The sequence below is a fragment of the Oryx dammah genome, unplaced genomic scaffold (assembly GCF_014754425.2).
Source record: "Oryx dammah isolate SB20612 unplaced genomic scaffold, SCBI_Odam_1.1 HiC_scaffold_28, whole genome shotgun sequence".
Taxonomy (NCBI): domain Eukaryota; kingdom Metazoa; phylum Chordata; class Mammalia; order Artiodactyla; family Bovidae; genus Oryx; species Oryx dammah.
Genome location: NW_024070212.1, coordinates 33,385,924 through 33,404,884, shown reverse-complemented (window position 1 = coordinate 33,404,884; position 18,961 = coordinate 33,385,924). Strand labels below are relative to the sequence as shown.

General features: G+C 38.5%; 1 protein-coding gene across 1 annotated transcript in view; it reads left to right on the top strand.

Moving 5' to 3' along the window:
• Nucleotides 1-18,961, top strand: part of FAM102B (family with sequence similarity 102 member B) — a 79,454-nt gene that overhangs the window by 21,055 nt on the left and 39,438 nt on the right. The window contains exon 2 of the mRNA XM_040232173.1: nucleotides 14,410-14,530. Within this exon, the coding sequence (XP_040088107.1) occupies nucleotides 14,410-14,530 (121 nt within the window). The remainder of the gene's footprint in view (nucleotides 1-14,409; nucleotides 14,531-18,961) is intronic.

Genomic DNA, 18,961 nt, shown 5'->3' with positions numbered 1-18,961 from the left:
AATCAGATTCTATCTCTAAGCATTGTGGCTTAGAAACTAGCTTACACCCAAGATTTATTTTATCTTAATCAAATGAAAAACTACCCATAGTTTTGATTTTGGACTTTACATGTTTGCTTCATTTCTTCATAGTGAGTCATCACTCACGTCACTTTCGAGTGAATTTATTTAGTGACATTTTCTTTCTAGTTATAATTTTATATATTTCCTTGTTCATAGACTGCTGCCACATTTCTATAGCAGTTTCTGGGAGTTCTCTGGTGCTGGTGTTTGAGCATAAAGTTATTAACATTTTATCTTCTGTTATCTTTTGAGGCCAATTCAGAGTCCCGAAAGGTATTTTTTTATTATTAGCTCTGGGTACCATCTGGTCATGAAGGTGGTCATGCCCCATTTTGGTCATTCCTTATGGTTGAGGATTGACTTTCAATTCAAATAAATATCTTACTTGGTCTGTCCTGTGGATGTTATTATTTATTTACACTATGTACAAGGAAGAAGCAGTTTTAGAAATAACATCCCCAGGAAGATAGTTAGAAAAGATTGTTCATGGTCCTTTTCTAATAAGGGGATTGGTTCTAAAATTTTGCTTGTAGGCTAAATCAGTAAAGAATGTTTTGTAAGCAATTATAAATTATCTTCATAATTTCTGTTAATGGAACAATAAGCAATCATTGTTAACAATGTAGATAATATGAATTTGTAATTATATGCAGTTGAGAATTGTAAACTCTCTCATTGTATAGTGTAAGGCTTCCTGAAGCAACCAGGAACTCAGTAATAACTACATTGTTAGTTAGCACTGGCTGCTTCCTAACTTGAGAAACTGTAAATTAGTACCAACTGATAGTAAGTCAAGAGTCTGCTAAGGTAATCCTTAAAAACCAGCACACAAAACAATTGAGAGGCTGTGTTAAATATTTATGGCAGTTTCTCTAGCTCAGCTACTCTGCTTCCACTGTGGTTTCCTTCTATGTGAGGAATGGTGTCAGACATGTCAACTGATGCAATGGGATGCATAAACATGAAGCGTACCCTGGCTGTGATCAGAGTCATCAGGAAATACCGCAGCAGGTCTCTGCCACTCAAGAAATATCCCACCATGTATTCTCAGTACAGTCCTTTCATATGCAACCTCCTTGTAATCTCATTTTTTCAGTGCTGCACAGATCTCTCCCACTCTATCCCCCAGACCTCCCTTCAAGTAGAGTTAGCCAGAGTGTGTTGCTGTGCCTTTGATTTTAATTTACTTCATTTGAATGAGTTTTTCCTGATTATTGTAGCATTATATTAAAGATAATCAAGATAGCCAGAATAGAGCCTTCAAAGTCCATTTTTAATATTATTTTGTACTGTTTCATCACATAGGGGCTTCCCTGGTGGCTCAGATGGTAAAGGATCTGCCTGCAATGCAGGAGACCCAGGTTCAATCCCTGGGTCGGGAAGATCCCCTCAAGTAAGGAATGGCTACCCGCTCCCACTTCAGTATTTTTATGTGGAGAATTCAGTGGACAGAGGAGCCTGGTGGGCTATAGTTCTTGGGGTCGCAAAGAGTCAGACGTGACTGAGTGACTTTAACACTTTCAGTTTTTTTTTCATTTTGTCACATACCAGCTGAGTCACTGGCCTATTTCCCTCTGGATCTCAAGAATGTAAACATTCTGCAGTTTTCTCCTCCTTATCTATATCTCCAAATAGGTTTTGATGGCCAATGCATGTTCTTTGGAATTCACTATTTAATATCACTGTACCAGAAAACCTCCTCTGATACCTTAGAGTTTCCTTTCACTAATTACGCTTATGAAAATATCACAGTACTTTTTTAACACACAGCAAAACTTCATTAAAGTCCTATTTCTCTTGCTGTCAGTATCTTTCATTTCCAAGGCAGCTCCCAACGTGGATGTAAAATGTCCCAGGAGTTTATAGGAACAAGAGAATAATTTTGTCCAGGGCTCAGGAAATGCATCATAGAATAAGTTTTTGAGTGAAGTCTTGATTTGTTAACACTTTGTAGTTTACACAGATATCTATAAAGCGGTAAAGAATCTGCCTGCAGATTGAGAGCCAGTGATGCAGGAGACTCGTGTTCTATTGCTGAGTTGGGAAGATCCCCTGGAGAAGGAAATAGCGACCCACTCCGATATTCTTGCCTGGAAAATCCCATGGACAGAGGAACGTGGCGGGCTATAGTCCACCAAGAGCTAGACACGAGTTAGTGACTACTCCACAACAACTATATGTGTGTGTGTGTGTATTTAAATTACTATGGTTTTTGAGTCGCTTAAACAACAGAAATCTATATTCTCACAGTTCTGGGGGCTGGCTGTTCAAGACCAAGGTGGTCAAGTCTGTCCTATTTTGCAGATCCTGCCTTCTTGCAGTGTTTTCACATGGCTTCCTTCTGTGTGCCTGAGTCCTTTGTGTTTCTAAATTACCCCTTAGTGTAAATGTTCATAGATTTTATAGATTCAGGCAACATGTTTGCCAATTTATATAAGATATAAATATCTAGATAGGTATAATTTATACTAATACTTTTAGCTAAAATCAAAGCATTTCATAAAAGAGAAAACTTCTGTTAAGGAAAGTAATTTGTGCAACATCATTCAGTGTTGAAATTAGACTTGAGCCTAGGTCCTCTGAGTCTAAAATTGGTTCCCTTTCCTATATTATGTGGATGAGGTTGGATCATAGGAAAAGGATAGAAAGCATTTAGGAGGGCATCCTAAAGGAATAGAACAGCATTAGGCAGGCGTACATGCAGAGAGCTTGGATAGGGAGTAGTGTATAATTCAGTGAGGTCAAGTTAATGAAGGTAATCAGAGCGGGTCAAGTTTGAGAGGCTGAGAGGTAGACCTTGGAGGGATGAATGCATAGTTGAAGAATTTGGCCTCTGGTCTTCAGACAAAAAGGAGTCATTCATTTCTTGATCTGGAAACTAAAACAAGCCATTCATTTCTTGATCTGGAAACTGGCTAATTGAGTAAGTGAGTAAAGAAACTGTATCTGTTATTTTCACGTGTGCTTTTAGACAATTCAGGAAGGGGGGAAAAAGTCCTCTTGTTCAAAGTAAAATATTTTATAGAGAACAGGTAACCTCTTAATTGGTTCTGGCCTTTTTTTATTCTGAAGATACAACTTTTAATTCTTTTTTTCTTGTGGAATTCTTCATGTCTTAATCGGAAATGGTACCTGTGATAGTTTTTTTGCTTTTTGTTTAGTTTATTCCTTGCATGCTTGACAAAATATTTCTTTTTCCTTCATACACAATACAATTTTTTGGCTCAATACAGAATCAGTAGTTCACATCGGCTTCTGAATTCTGCAGTTAGTCCCTTGTCCCTTTGTTTATAAGGGTTGTGGAGGACATATTTTCATTCTTATGTATATAACTTGATTTTAATTTTCGCTATCTCAAAGGACTTTTACCTGATGAAAATTGGGAAGTTTTGTGTGGTTTTCTTTTCTTTAAAATTTCCTAGACTATGTGTATTCTTAAATTTTTAGTATAGGTCCTTCCTTAAATTAAGATTTTTTTCCCTATTATTTCATGTTTTTATTGTGCCATTTTCATCTGTACTGTCCTTTCTAGAAGTAAAGAAGTGCTGCTCTGTAGTTACAAAAAAATAAACTATTTTTCATGTATGATAAAATATTTGTCAAAAATTTTTGTTTTGATTCTATATAGTACCTAGGTCAACACTTGTTTCTCAGTGAAGAAATTGAGGCCCCAGCAGGTTAAATGACTTGTCTAAAGTCAATATAGTTTATACTAAAAAAGGTCTTGATACTTTATCTTTTTCTCTTTCCATTATGCCATCCAGCTTTCCTTTGGCTGGCTAATAAGCTGAAAAGTTATGAATAGAAAAGTATATGTTATTGAATAGATCTGTAGTTGCTGGGGTTGGGACGAGGGTGTGGATTAGGAAATTTGGATTACCAGATGCAAATTATTATATATAGAAATGAATAAACAAGGTCCTATTGTATAGCACAGTGAACTGTATTCAACATCATGTAAAACCATAATAGGAAAGAATATGAAAAAGTATATATATAACTGAATCACTTTGCTGTACACCAGAAAGTAACACAACATTTTAAATCAACTATACTTCAATTAAAAAAAGAAAGAAAACTATAGGTTAAACTGAGAGGTGACCTGAGTGCTAGTCGTCTTTTTTTATGTTATTCTAATTGTATTAATTGTTTAAAAATATGATCCAAAAGTATGTAGAAAGAATGACCTGTGAGTTTATGTGAGGGAACTTAAAGAATACATGTCTCTTTAGATAAACAACAATTCATATTTTATAGTTTAAACACTTTTTACTCATAAAAACAATTATAAGTCAATTATCATACTATAAAAATGAGGAATCAATGGCACCCCACTCCAGTACTCTTGCCTGGAAAATCACATTGATGGAGGAGCCTGGAAGGCTGCAGTCCATGACTGAGCGACTTCACTTTCACTTTTCACTTTCATCCATTGGAGAAGGGAATGGCAACCCACTCCAGTGTTCTTGCCTGGAGAATCCCAGGGACGGGGGAGCCTGGTGGGCTGCCGTCTCTGGGGTCGCACAGAGTTGGACACGACTGAAGCAACTTAGCAGCAGCAGCAGCAGCAACTTTGCATACATTTTTAAAAATGCAATTTCTCATTAGGCCATCTGCCAGGTCACTGAATGGCAGTCTTTTTTGCATGAGCTTTCAGTGTTTTGTAATATGTACAGCAGATTATTAACAAGCAAGTATTTGGCAAACATTTGACTGCTGCTGCTGCTAAGTCGCTTCAGTCGTGTCTGACTCTGTGCGACCCCATAGATGGCAGCCCACTAGGCTCACCCGTCCTTGGGATTCTCCAGGCAAGAACACTGGAGTGGGTAACATTTGACTACTATATATCAAATAGTACTTACATGGAATTTTTCTCTAGAACAGTTCTGGCAGTGAATTTGCCAGTGTACAGCAGATTATTAACAAGCAAGTATTTGGCCAACATTTGACTACTATATATCAAATAGTACTTATATCAAATAGTACTTACATTTTGGCAAACATTTGACTACTATATATCAAATAGTACTTACTGCCAGTGTACAGCAGATTATTAACAAGCAAGTATTTGGCAAACATTTGACTACTATATATCAAATAGTACTTACATGGAATTTTTCTCTAGAACAGTTCTGGCAGAATAATTCTTACATGGCAGAATAATTCTTACATGGGATTTTTTTCTAGAACAGTTCTGGCAGTGAACAGTGATCTGTTGACAGGCTTGCCAGCATTAGAGCTTGGTCCTTTCTCTGCCCCTCCTCATGATGCAGGAGGAGCCTCATCTATTCAGGGCCACTCCCTCCAGCTATTGTTTGAATCCCATCGCCTCTGACTTTCTGGCACCATCTTTCATACCCTCTCAACTCTGACTTTTTCTCTTTACTGGTTCTCTCCTATAACACTAAGCAAGTTAAAATGAAATCCTTGTTCTATGCCATATGGGCTGCCACCCCAATTTTTTCCACTGTATTACTAAAATATTTGAAATCAATTGTCTGTGTTCCCTGTATCTGCTTCCCATAGTCATCTGCCTTCACCTGCACCTTTTTACTGAACTGCACAGTATTATCAGTGATTTCATTGTTGCTGCTTTTTCATCTTACCTGACCTCTCTGCCACATTTGATTTTGTTGAACTCTTCCTTCTTAAAAATCTTTTGGTAATAACATGATCTCCTTTGTTTCTCTTTTGACACTGGAGTCTCCTTTGCCTGTCCCCCCTTCTTCTCCTCGGTAAAGGCAATGGCAACCCACTCCAGTACGCTTGCCTGGAAAATCGCACGGATGGAGGAGCCTGATTGGCTGCAGACCATGGGGTCGCTCAGAGTCGGACAGGACTGAAGCGACTTAGCAGCAGCAGCAGCAGTAGCAGCCACCTTCTTCTCCTGTATCTTCTGTATTAGTGCTCCACAGAGCTTCAGACTCTAGCATGGTGGCACATGGAAGTGTTCTGGTTCCCTGATGTAGAAGCTCTTTGAAAAAGGACCAAAAAACTATCCTTTTGGGTTTTTATGAAGCCTTTGTTGTTTAGTCCAGATTGTCTAAATCATTGGTCTATGGCTGTTGATTCATCCTTAAAGCCTCTCTCCCGTCCACAGAAATCATGGGGTAGGACTGAAAGTTCCAATCCTCTTTTCTCATGGTTGGTTCTCCTGGCTACCAGCCCCCACCCTAGGGCAAGATCTAAAAGTCACTTCATTCACATAACAAAAGACACCTTTATTATCAACAGTTAGGAAATTACAAGGGTTTGGGGAGCTGTGAGCCAGGAACAGTTGATGAAGACCAACTATATATGAGAAATATATTTTGGTTATCTGAACAAATATATATTTCTACTAAGTTATATGATCACAAGGACTCTCAGGCTCCTCAGCCTCAAGATGTCCAAAACTGGATTGTCATTTCCCTCACTGACACTACTAGCAGAATGAATGAATGAATGAAAAAAATCTTGTGTTCAGTTTTTTTCCACTGAATGATAGTATAGTACACTCAGCTCCTCAGCTCCTCAAAAATACTTGTGGGGTAAGAGACATTCATTGATCCTTAGTGTTGTATGTTAAAGTCACAACTTTATAGACCTAATTTATCCTTGGAGTCTCAAAATGCTGTTTTGACCTTGGTTCATTTTTTCAGGAATCTGTATCTTTTATGAAATAGAAATCTCCATTACTGTTGAAGAAAATTCTCTATAAAATTTAACCATTATTTCTTTGTCTCTGGAAGGCAAATGTAAGTGGACTTGAACCACTTATATCCTTGATAGTAACAATTTCTAACATCTATTATTGAGGTCCATTATAAATCAGGCATTGTTCCAAATACCAAGTGTAATAATTCATTTGGTTTCCCAAAATTTCCATGAGGTATAACTACTGTTACCATCTCTGTTTCATAAAGGGGGAAATGGAAATGCAGAGTTTAAGGATTGTGTCAGGGTAATAACTGGCAAGAAGAATGCATAGGATTTGAACCCAGTCTGACTGGCTCTGGAGATAAGCCCTTAACGTCCATGCAGTAATGCTGTCTGGCAGAAAGCTTGCATTCTTCATGACTGTTTTTTACTAATGTTTTTAACAAATTAAAAATGCTTTGAGGTACCAAAATATGGCATAATTTTAGTATGTGCCTAGAGTACACATGTGCAAGTAATTCTTAGAATATTAAGTAATGCAGTTCTACATAGTTGTAAAAAATGGATCCATAATGTTCATTTCATTTTATATTATTTGTATTTGTTTAAGACTTTTTAGATTTTCTTTGACTCTTTTGAAACATAAACAATGGCCATAGCAACATTTATCTTCTGTTAAGTACGTCCCCTGTTCACATATTTCACAATCAGCAGCTTTATCATTTTATCTTACAAATACTTGGTTTTCCACAGTATCAACACAAATCATATTCTGTTGCTTTGTTTCTTGAAAATGGTTAAGCAACTATATAAGACTCTTAGGAAATTAATGAGTCACATAACGGAAAGCATTTACTAATGTGACTTTTGTCTCAGTTGTCAAGTAGTCTGAGTTTGTTTCCATGGTAACTCATCAGTATAACAAACTGTCACTACTAACTTGGCTACTTTTTTTTGTTTGTGTGGTCTGGACCATTTTCTGACAGCTGTGTGTGTGTTCATTAAAGAATATCACACACAAAAATTGAGTAATTGTTGAAGGCACACAAAAATTTTTTTGTTTGGAGAAATTGAAACTCGAAGGCTATTGTTTTGATAGTATAGTATAAACTCTAAAAGATTATTTAAATTAATATATTCTATTTGAAATCCTATTAAGAAGGAGCATAGTCAGGGGTACCTTAGGCTTATAAATTTTAAAAATTGATTTACAATATTGACTCCTTTCAAATATATATTAATTGTTGGGGAATCTGCCAGAAACAAAGCAAGGATAAAGGAAATTAGGACCACATCCTGGGGGATAAGGACTGAATGGAATGATGAAAGAGGCCAACTCAGCCAGTTTCTGCCACCCTGGAGCATGGAGTGGCAGTGCTCCAGGAGAGAGAATGGTGGACGCTGAGGTATTCAGGGGACCAAGGCAGGCCAGGTCAGACAGGACACCAGGCTTTCACCTGGAGGCTGAGTTGGGGAAAGATTCCTAGAGGGGATAATGACTAGTCTAAGTGAGTTAGAATTAAATAGGGGAATGTGGTAGTTGAAAGGGAGTAGATGGTGAACTAGGTAAAGAAAACATCATGAACAAAGGCATACAAATGAGAAATAGTGTGAAGTAAGTGGGGAATGACAATCAGTATGAGATCAAAAGGCTCAAGCGATAAGCCTAAGGGGTCTCATCACGGAGATGCCATGTTAAGGAGGTAGGGCCAAATCTGAAATGGGGAAACAGTGACAGAGTTTAAACAGAGGAAGGGTGTCACCTTCTGTATTTTAGAAGGAGCTCTGTAGTAACATGCTGCTGCTGCTGCTAAGTCACTTCAGTCGTGTCTGACTCTGTGCAACCCCATAGATGGCAGCTCACCAGGCTCCGCCGTCCCTGGGATTCTCCAGGCAATAACACTGGAGTGGGTTGCCATTTCCTTCTCCAATGCATGAAAGGGAAAAGGGAAAGTGAACTCGCTCAGTCATGTGGGACTCTTAGTGACCCCACGGACTGCAGCCCACTAGGCTCCCCCATCCCTGAAATTCTCCAGGCAGGGACACTGGCATGGGTTGCCATTTCCTTCTCCAGTGCATGAAAGGGAAAAGGGAAAGTGAAGTCGCTCAGTTGTGTCGACTCTTAGCGACCCCATGAACTGCACCCCACCAGGCTCCTCCGCCCATGGGATTTTCCAGGCAACAGTACTGGAGTGGGTCGCCAGTGCCTTCTCCTGTGGTAACATGAGGAAGGTAGATTTGAGTGGGGGCCATTTAGGAAAATGTTGCATATTTCAGCAAAGAATTGTTGAGGGACAAAATTAGGATAGTGGGACTAGACACAGGAAAGAGATTGATTTAAGAATAGCTGTGAAATAATATAGACAGGAATTGGTAATTGAGACTGTTCGTTTGTGGCCCATGAAGGACATCTATGTGTTTAGTCCACAAATGTTTATTGAGTGTTTACTGTGGTCGGCAGTATATTGTGCAGAGTATTATACGAGGTTCTTACTCTGCCTTTGTTTTTGGATTTCTTCTCCAATAAGGATTCTTTATTGTGCCTTGTTGTGAGTTAATTAATAGATGAGTACACTTTTCATAGCCCATTTCATCCCATCCTGGTCTCTTGGCTCATTATTAGACTTACTTACTCTCACATGAGAACCTGACCCAGAGTCCTAGTTCATATGTCAGTCTACTACTTGGGAGGTTATATTCATGTGTCTGGGTAGTGTCTTAAGCCCTAGAAAGTTAACATTCTTGCCTTGTACTTACAGGAAACATTTCCTGTTTTACCCCATTGATTATGCTATTAGCTATAGGCTTTTCATATATGGTCCTTACTGTATTCAGGTAAGTTTCTGGTCTACCTATTTTGTTAAAAGAGTCTTTATCATGAATGGATGTTGGATTTTGTGAAATACTTTTGTCTACATCTATTGAGATGATCATTTCATTCCAATCCCAAAGAAAGGCAATGCCAAAGAATGTTCAAACTACTGCACAGTTGCACTCATCTCATATGCTAGCAAAGTAATGCCCACAATTCTCCAAGCCAGGCTTCAGCAATATGTGAACTGTGTGAACTTCCAGATGTTCAAGCTGGATTTAGAAAAGGCAGAGGAACCAGAGATCAAATTGCCAACATCTGTTGGATCATTGAAAAAGCAAGAGAGTTCCAGGAAAATGTCTACTTCTGCTGTATTGACTATGCCAAAGCCTTTGACTGTGTGGATCACAACAAACTGGAAAATTATTCAAGACATGGGAATACCAGACCACCTGGCTTGCCTCCTGTGAAATCTGTATGCAGGTCAAGAAGCAACAGTTAGAACTGGACATGGAACAAGAGACTGGTTCCAAATTGGGAAAAGAGTATGTCACGGCTGTATATTGTTTCCCTGCTTATTTAACTTATTTGCAGAGTATATCATGAGAAATGCTGGGCTGGAAGAAGCACAAGCTGGAATCAAGATTGCCAGGAGAAATATCAGGAACCTCAGATATGCAGATGACACCACCTTTATGGCAGAAAACGAAGAAGAACTAAAGAGCCTCTTGATAAAAGTGAAAGAGGAGAGTGAAAAAGTTGGCTTAAAACTCAACATTCAGAAAACTAAGATCATGGCATCTGGTCCCATCACTTCATGGCAAATAGATGGGGAAACAGTGGAAACACTGACAGACTTTATTTTGGGGGGGCACCAAAATCACTGTAGATGGTGACTGCAACCATGAAATTAAAAGGTGCTTCCTCCTTGAAAGAAAAGCTATGACCAACCTAGACAGCTTATTAAAAAGCAGAGGCATTACTTGACCAACAAAGGTCTGTCTAGTCAAAGCTATGGTTTTTCCAGTAGTCATGCATGGATGTGAGAGCTGGACTTATAAAGAAAGCTGAGCGCCGAAGAATTGATGCTTTTGAACTGTGGTGTTGGAGAAGACTCTTGAGAGTCCCTTGGACTGCAGGGAGATCCAACCAGTCCATACTAAAGGAAATCAGTCCTGAATATTCATTGGAAGGACTGATGCTGAAGCTGAAGCTCCAGTACTTTGTCCACCTGATGCAAAGAGGTGACTCATTTGAAAAGACGCTGATGCTGGGAAAGATTGAAGGCAGGAGGAAAAGGGGATAACAGAGGATGAGATGGTTGGATGGCATCACCGACGTGATGGACATGAGGTTGAGTAAGCTCTGGGAGTCGGTGATGGACAGGGAAGCCTGGCGTGCTGCAGTCCATAGGGTCACAAAAGAGTCGGACACAACTGAGTGACTGAACTGAACTAAACTGAGATGATCACGTGGTTTTTATCTTTGATTCTGTTACTGTGGTATATATGTCATGTTGATTTTCCATGCGTTGATCCTTTTAATATGTTGTTAAATTCAGTTTGCCAGTATTTTTATTGAGAATTTTTGTATCTATCTTTATCAGAGATATTGGTCCATAATTTCATTTTCTTGTGGTGGTTTTATCTGGCTTTGGTATCAGGATGATGCTGCTTATAACATGAGTTTCAAAGTGTTCCTTATTTTCTGTTTTTTTGAGGGGAAAAGTTTAAGAAGGATTTGTATTTTTTCTTTGAGTGTTTAGTAGAATTCACCCCTGAAGCTAGGTGGTCTTGGGCTTTTTGGTTGTTGTTGTTGTTGTTGGGAGGTTTTTGATTACTGACTCAATCTCATTTTGTATTGGTTTTTTCAAGTTTTCTTCTTGATTGTTTTGGTAATTTGTGTGCTTCTAGGAGTTTACTGATTTCCTCTGGGTGATCCTGTCTGTTACCATGTTAGTTTCCTGTATGTTCCTTTTTTAAAAACAGCATCCTATTCCTGTATGGTAGATGTACTTTTTTCTCTCGGATATTCTTTTCTTCTTCCAGTGTAGACTTTGTTTTGTTCAAGTTGTTTTTTGTTTTGAGTTTTTTTTTTTTCTTTGCTATTTTTTGATCTCTGTCTTTCATATTAAGGGACTTTCCTTAAGTATCTGCTCATATTTAACTTGGAGCACTAAAAGTTGAGTAAAAGCTTTGTGCATGTGGAGGGTGCTCATTGACTCTGCCTTTTGTCCTTCCTTCATTCTACTTCAAGATCAATTTTAAATGCTTGCTCTTGGCTTTCAATGTTACCAGCTTAAGATTCAGCATCCTTTGATTTGCTTAATCAGTGATTACTTCTCTGTTACTGCCTTATTTTTTTTTTTCTTGTCTCCTGTCTGGTTTTCTTTGTCCTTGTATGATGGTGACTTAAAAATTTTTTGTTTTAATTTAGAAAGTTTTGGGGAGAGAGCTGAAGCTAATACAGGTACCTATACTGCCATCCTTGACCAGAAGTTTTTATTTAATTTTATCAGAAAAGTAAAGTAACAGGTGTTTTTTTAATGTTATTTCTGGTTCTTGATCATTTATCAGTGGTCTCAATGATAGGAACTACCAAGCCTTGAAGCTCAAAATATTCCTGAAGAGTCCAGGAGTACTGGGACTTATTTATCTGCATACCTTAAGGGGGAAGCTCCAGAGACCATGGCTGACGCCTTGATCAATTGTTTAGGCTAAGAGATGTTTAGAGGAAAGCTTGTTATTCTCATTATTCACTGATTTTTCAAATTCACTTATTTTTGAGTATACAGGTTAGCTACTTCTCATCTTACTGGGGATGCCTCAGGTTGCCTGACAAATACCTTCAGACCTGTCCTTTGCCAAGCAACTCTCATTCTGCCTGTGCTATATGTAGATAAATTTATACAGATAAATTGCACACCTGCTGGATTTCTAGGGAAATTCCCCTAAGAACACATGCATTCTCTTCATAATTTCTTAAATCAGCTAAAGCTTCCTAATGGAAAAAAAAAAAGCTAAAGTTCCTACAGTTAAACCTATGATAAAATACACCCCCTCATCTCTGTTTATATATATATAACATGCACATACCACACACAAACACATAGTTGGCTTTTAAATTGTATTTGTTTTTGCACTTATTTTTGGATGTCTGTGCATTGATCGAGAAATCTATAAAACCAAGTCAAATGGTCCCAGTACAAATTCATTTTATTTACTAAGGCAACTACAAGTTGACTGCCTGTCACATTCACCATCCTCAGCCTAACAAGTCACCCATCAGCTACTATCATCCTATAGAAGTCACCTCATTATTATTTTCCTAAGAAAATAATTTAGCCTGAGCTCTCTTGCCTTTCCTTTCTGCTTTCTCCAGCTCTGTTTTTGCCCACTGCCTTTCTTTTCTTCTGAAGTTAGAAGATTAATTATCCTTCCTTTCTAAGAGAATGGTAGAGGGAACAGCATGTACAGAGAGACCTGGAAACTTGAAAGGGCGGAGTTGTTGAAAAAAATGGCACATGGACTTTCGAGTTAAATGAGCCTGGTTTGAATGCTAGTGATGCTGCTTCCTACCTAAATGACCTGGAGTTAACATCTCTCCTTATGCACATTTCAGTTCAGTCACTCAGTCATGTCCGACTCTTTGCACACCAGGCTTCCCTGTCATCACCAACTCCCAGAGCTTACCCAAACTCATATCTATTGAGTCAGTGATGCCATCCAACCATCTCATCCTCTGTCGTCCCCTTCTCCTCCTGCCTTCAATCTTTCCCAGCATCAGGGTCTTTGACAGTGAGTCAGTTCTTTGCATCAGGTGGCCAAAGTATTGGAGCTTCAGCTTCAGCATTAGTCCTTCCAAAGAATATTTGGGACTGATTTCCTTTAGGATGGACTGGTTGGATCTCCTTGCAGTCCAAGGGACTCTCAAGAGTCTTCTCCAACACCACAGTTCAAAAGCATCAATTCTTCTGAGCTCAGCTTTCTTTATAGTCCAACTCTCACATCCGTACCTGACCACTGGAAAAACCATAGCATTGAATAGATGGACCTTTGTTGGCAAAGTAATGTCTCTGCTTTTTAGTAAGCTGTCTAGGTTTGTCATAGCTTTTCTTTCAAGGAGCAAGCATCTTTTAATTTCATGGTTGCAGTCACCATCTACAGTGATTTTGGTGCCCCCCGCAAAATAAAGTCTGTCAGTGTTTCCACTGTTTCCCCATCTATTTGCCATGAAGTGATGGGACCAGATGCCATGATCTTAGTTTTCTGAATGTTGAGTTTTAAGCCAACTTTTTCACTCTCCTCTTTCACTTTCATCAAGAGGCTCTTTAGTTCTTCTTCACTTCCTTACCTATAAAGTGAGGATAGTGCCAGCTGCTGAGGTTACCCCTGGGGTTGTTGTGAGATTAAATAACATGTGATGAACTGTCCATAAATGGTAGCTGCTGTTGCTCTTGTGACTGGAATAGAAGTAAAGCTGTGACAGTAGTTGTTTTAGAATAAGTATTTTTATATTTCTATCTTTTACACTAACTAAACGCTAAGCCCAATCAGGTTAAAAAAAAACAGTTATTCTGATCTTCATATTTTAATCACCTAGCACATACTCATCACATCGAATATAAACAAATGTGTATTGTGTGTTGAATGAATGGTGAAGCATCATTCTATATTGATTGAATTGATAAGTAAGTTCACTGTTTTTCAGTTGCCTGTGAATAATGAAAACTTTCTGAAGATTTTCAGATCACATGATTAGGAATTTGTTTTCTTCATTTTTCACTGTTTCCACATATTTACATTATGGACTTGCGTGAAAGAGTGTGTGTGTGTTTTAACATGCCATCAGTACTATCATAGTTAATTAACTGGTTCTTTTTTTCCCCCCCTCAGGGAGGTGGTGCAAGCCAACTGTGTTCACTGGAGAAAGAAGTTCTCATTTATGTGCAAAATGAGCGCTAGTGCCACCACGGGCATCCTGGACCCTTGTATCTACAGAGTCTCTGTGAGGAAGGTATAGAAACAGCCTGTTCCTTCTCTCCTCTCAGAAACTGTGGTTAGTTCCATAGTCACTGACTCACTTTAGTTAGCTCTGCTTTCCTGTTAGAACTGTTATATGTAACTTCACTTCATACCTGCAGCGTAATTTAAATTGCTATGATAAATATGATGAGGAATCTGAAGAAATTAAAATATTATCAAGAACCTTCATTTCATTATCACTATGCATATAATTATTAATCTTATTTCTGTTAGTTTAGGGGCCACAATAGGTCTTTATCCTGCCATTCATTGTTTCTCTTCTTTATTAGGCACTGTTTTTTAGGGACTTTACATATTTTGTGTCTCATAATCGCTCTGAAAATGTGTTATCTTTTCCGTTTTCAAGAAAACCAAGGCTCAAAGAGGTTGTCACTTGCACAAACTCACTTTGCTAATAAATGACAAATTAGGAACTCAAGCACAAATCTTTCTGATTTTAAACCCATGTTTTTTTTTAAATTTCCTTTCTACTTACTAAGTTGAAGCATATTACCAATAATCTATAAAAATTATAATCTCAGATTATTTCAGTATAATACATTGTAAACTTAAAATAGAAGTGTATGTCTCTCTCAGGTAATAGCCAAGGAATCCAGGGCTGGGAGAGCAGCTGTGCCATCTTCACTGTATGATGTCCATATTTAGATCCAAGGAAGTTGCTCTAGTCTTGTTATCTCTCCACCAGTGAGAAAGAAGGAGAAGCAACGTGAGAACAAATGCATTCCTTTTTAGGGCATGACTCAAAAGTGCTCATACTGGTTAGAACTTAGTTACACGATCACACCGAACTAGAAGAAAAGCTGTGAATGTCTAGCTGAGTGACTGTCAGATTCCAAAATTAAAGAAGGAAAGAACAGATACTGGTGAACCACTAGTATTCTCTTACCATGCTTGGTATATGGAAGTACTTCCTGAACTTACTATACCTTATTCTATCTAATTATTATGTAAAAGTGAGAACCGATAAAGAAAAATTAGTAAAGCCAACTGTATAAATACTATCTGCATTGCAAAACATAGTTTAAGATATAATGTTTAACCAAATATCTGGGCACCCCATGACCCAGTCTAGTTGACAAATAAAATTAACTGTCACAGATAGTTTGTTAGTAACTCAGTCATGTCCAACTCTTTGTGACCCCATAGACTGTAGCCCGCCAGGCTTCTCTGTCTGTGATATTCTCTAGGCAAGAATACTGGAGTGGGTATCCATTCCCTTTTCCCGGGGATCTTCCCAATCTAGGGATCGAACCTGTACCCTCCCTCATTGAGGCAGATTCTTTACTGTCTAAGCCCCCGGGGAAGCCCTGAAAGTAAAAAACCCCTTTGTTAGAATGCGAGGGCTGCTACACAAAGTATCACAAACTGAGTGGATTAAAACAGTTTACTGTCTCACAGTTCTGGAGGCCAGAAGTCCAAAATCAAGGTGTCAACAGGGCCACGCTCTCTCTGAAGGCAAGAAGAGAAGAAACTGTTCCATGCCTTTCTCTTAGTTTCTTAGTCTGAGGCTTTCCTTGACTTGGAGCTGTATCACTCCAGTTGCATGGCTATCTTCTCCCTTTGAGTCTTTGTATCATCCACCTGCTGTGCGTGTCTGTGTTCAAATTTCCTGTTTTTATTAGGATACCATTTATATTGGATTAGGACTGCATTTTTAACTTGATTGTCTGTGTAAAGCCTCCTCTGTTTTCAAATAGGGTCATATTCTGAGGTTCTGCATATTAAGATTTCAGTATTTCTTTTGGGAGAGCACAGTTAAATCCATAACAGACCCTAAAATTACAATAAACTTGGGGATTTATGCTTCTCAAATTAATGGACTAGCTTGTTACAGGCCACCCTTCCCTCTGAGAAGGGTGAACTTTTCCAAAAAACTATACAAAATATTAAAAATAGCTGCTTGAAGGCATTAGAAGCTGCCTTCAGCAAGGATTTAAGAGGTTTAGAATCAAAGACCTGGGAAGCATAAAGAGATGAGCCTGACATTTGGCCTTGGTTTTACCTTCAAAGCAGTTGCCAATTTGTAAGCAGCAGCTAAGGAGCTGAGCAGTGATGGAGAGGCTAAGAAGCTGAGCTGAGATTCTGGCAATTTTACAGGACAAAGGAGACAAAAATGGAGTCCAGAGCCCACTCACAGAAGGAGCCTTGGTAAATACCCTGAGTAGTTGGGACTCTGTAAGAGTTTCAGCCTAGAAAAATGAGTATAATGGCTGTAGATCAACCCTTACAAAAATTGACATTCAGCTTCTAATCAGTTTAGTCACTGCTTAAATGAAAGTAATAGGTCCTAACCTTTCTACTCGCCAGAAAAAAAAATGTGTATCTTCTCTGGAGGAGAATAACATTACTCTGAGCCTAAAATTATTTCTTCAAGTTACCATGCACAAAAAGTTACCAAGCATACAAAAAGACATGACTGCATGACCAAAATCAAAAGGAAAACAAGATGATAAAAACAAACCAAGGAAAATACAGATTTGGAGAAGATCTAATAAACCTTTTACAATAATTGTAATTAGTCAAGAGTATGGAAAATAAGAGAATTTAAAACTATTTTAAAACTTAAATTGAATTTTAGAACTGAAAAACACAGTAACTAAAATTTAAAACTAAGTAAATGAAACTAAATCTCAGCAAATGCATTTAACAGCAGGTTTGTCACAACTGAAGAGCACTTTGGAAAATAAGACAAAAGAAAATATCAGTAGGGAGTTTGGGATTGACTTGTATATACTGCTATATTTAAAATAAATAACCCAACAAAAAAAAATGGAGAGACAACAAGAGATAGATAAGGAATGATATGGATAAATGAAATTGGCCATGTGTTGATAATTCTTAAAGCTAATTGATGGGTTCATGGGGATTTATTACACTGCTTCTTCCACTTTTGTGTATGTTTGAAATTTTCCATAATAAAAGAGTTTTTAAAAATTATAAAGGAAGAAAGAAAATATAAGTGTGGGACACACAGAACAGGGTGTAAGAAACAGAAAACAATATAAAGGTCTGACATATCTATATATATATATAGATATCAGTGGAGCCCTGAAAAGAGAGGTGAGAGTTTGTGGAGATTGTGGCTGAGAATCTTCTAAAACTGATGAAAGATATTGAGCCACATATTCAAAAGTCTTGTGACCCTCATGCAGGATAAACAACAAATCTGGCATGTTTAAAGATAGACCACCAGCCTAGCTGGAACATGGAACGTGTGGAAGTGGAAGTTTTTGGTGATGAGATTGGAGGCACTGGATCAGGTAGGGCTTTATAGGAGTTTAGAATTCACTCCAATTGTATATTTGGGATAAATTTGTTAGAAATTTGAAATCAATTTGAGGATTTTAAAAAGGAGAGACATGCTCTTCTAAGATGACTTTTGATGCTGTGTGGAGGATGAATTGCAGATGCCACTTAAGTGATTGGGATAGTTTGGATAAGGAATGCTTATGTTTTGGCATGGAGTTATAACAGTGGAGGTGGTATGATTCAGGATATATTTTGGAGGTAGCCCCTTCTAATGGATTGGATATGGTGACTGTGGGAAACAGAATTGAGAGTAACTCTTAGATCTTTTTCCTGAGCATATGACTAGGTGATTCTGCTTTTATTGAAATGGCAAAGACATCCATTGGAGCAATTTGGGGGGGCAGATAGAGATCAATTCAGTTCAGTTCAGTTGCTCAGTCATGTCCGACTCTTTGCGACCCCATGAATCGCAGCACGCCAGGCCTCCCTGTCCATCACCAACTCCCGGAGTTCACTCAGACTCATGTCCATCGAGTCCGTGATGCCATCCAGCCATCTTATCCTCTGTCGTCCCCTTCTCCTCCTGCCCCCAATCCCTCCCAGCATCAGAGTCTTTTCCAATGAGTCAATTCTTCACATGAGGTGGCCAAAGTACTGGAGTTTCAGCTTTAGCATTATTTCTTCCAAAGAAATCCCAGGGCTGATCTCCTTCAGAATGGACTGGTTGGATCTCCTTGCAGTCCAAGGGACTCTCAAGAGTCTTCTCCAACACCACAGTTCAAAAGCATCAATTCTTCAGTGCTCAACCTTCTTCACAGTCCAACTCTCACATCCATGCATGACTACTTGAAAAACCATAGCCTTGACTAGACGGACCTTAGTCGGCAAAGTAATATCTCTGCTTTTGAATATGCTATCTAGGTTGATCATAACTTTTCTTCCAAGGAGTAAGTGTCTTTTAATTTCATGGCTGCAGTCACCATCTGCAGTGATTTTGGAGCCCCTCAAAATAAAGTCTGACACTGTTTCCACTGTTTCCCCATCTATTTCCCATGAGGTGATGGGACTAGATGCCATGATCTTCATTTTCTGCCTGCCTGCACTGTAGGAGACGTGGGTTCAATCTCTGGGTCAGGAAGTTCCCCTGGAGGAG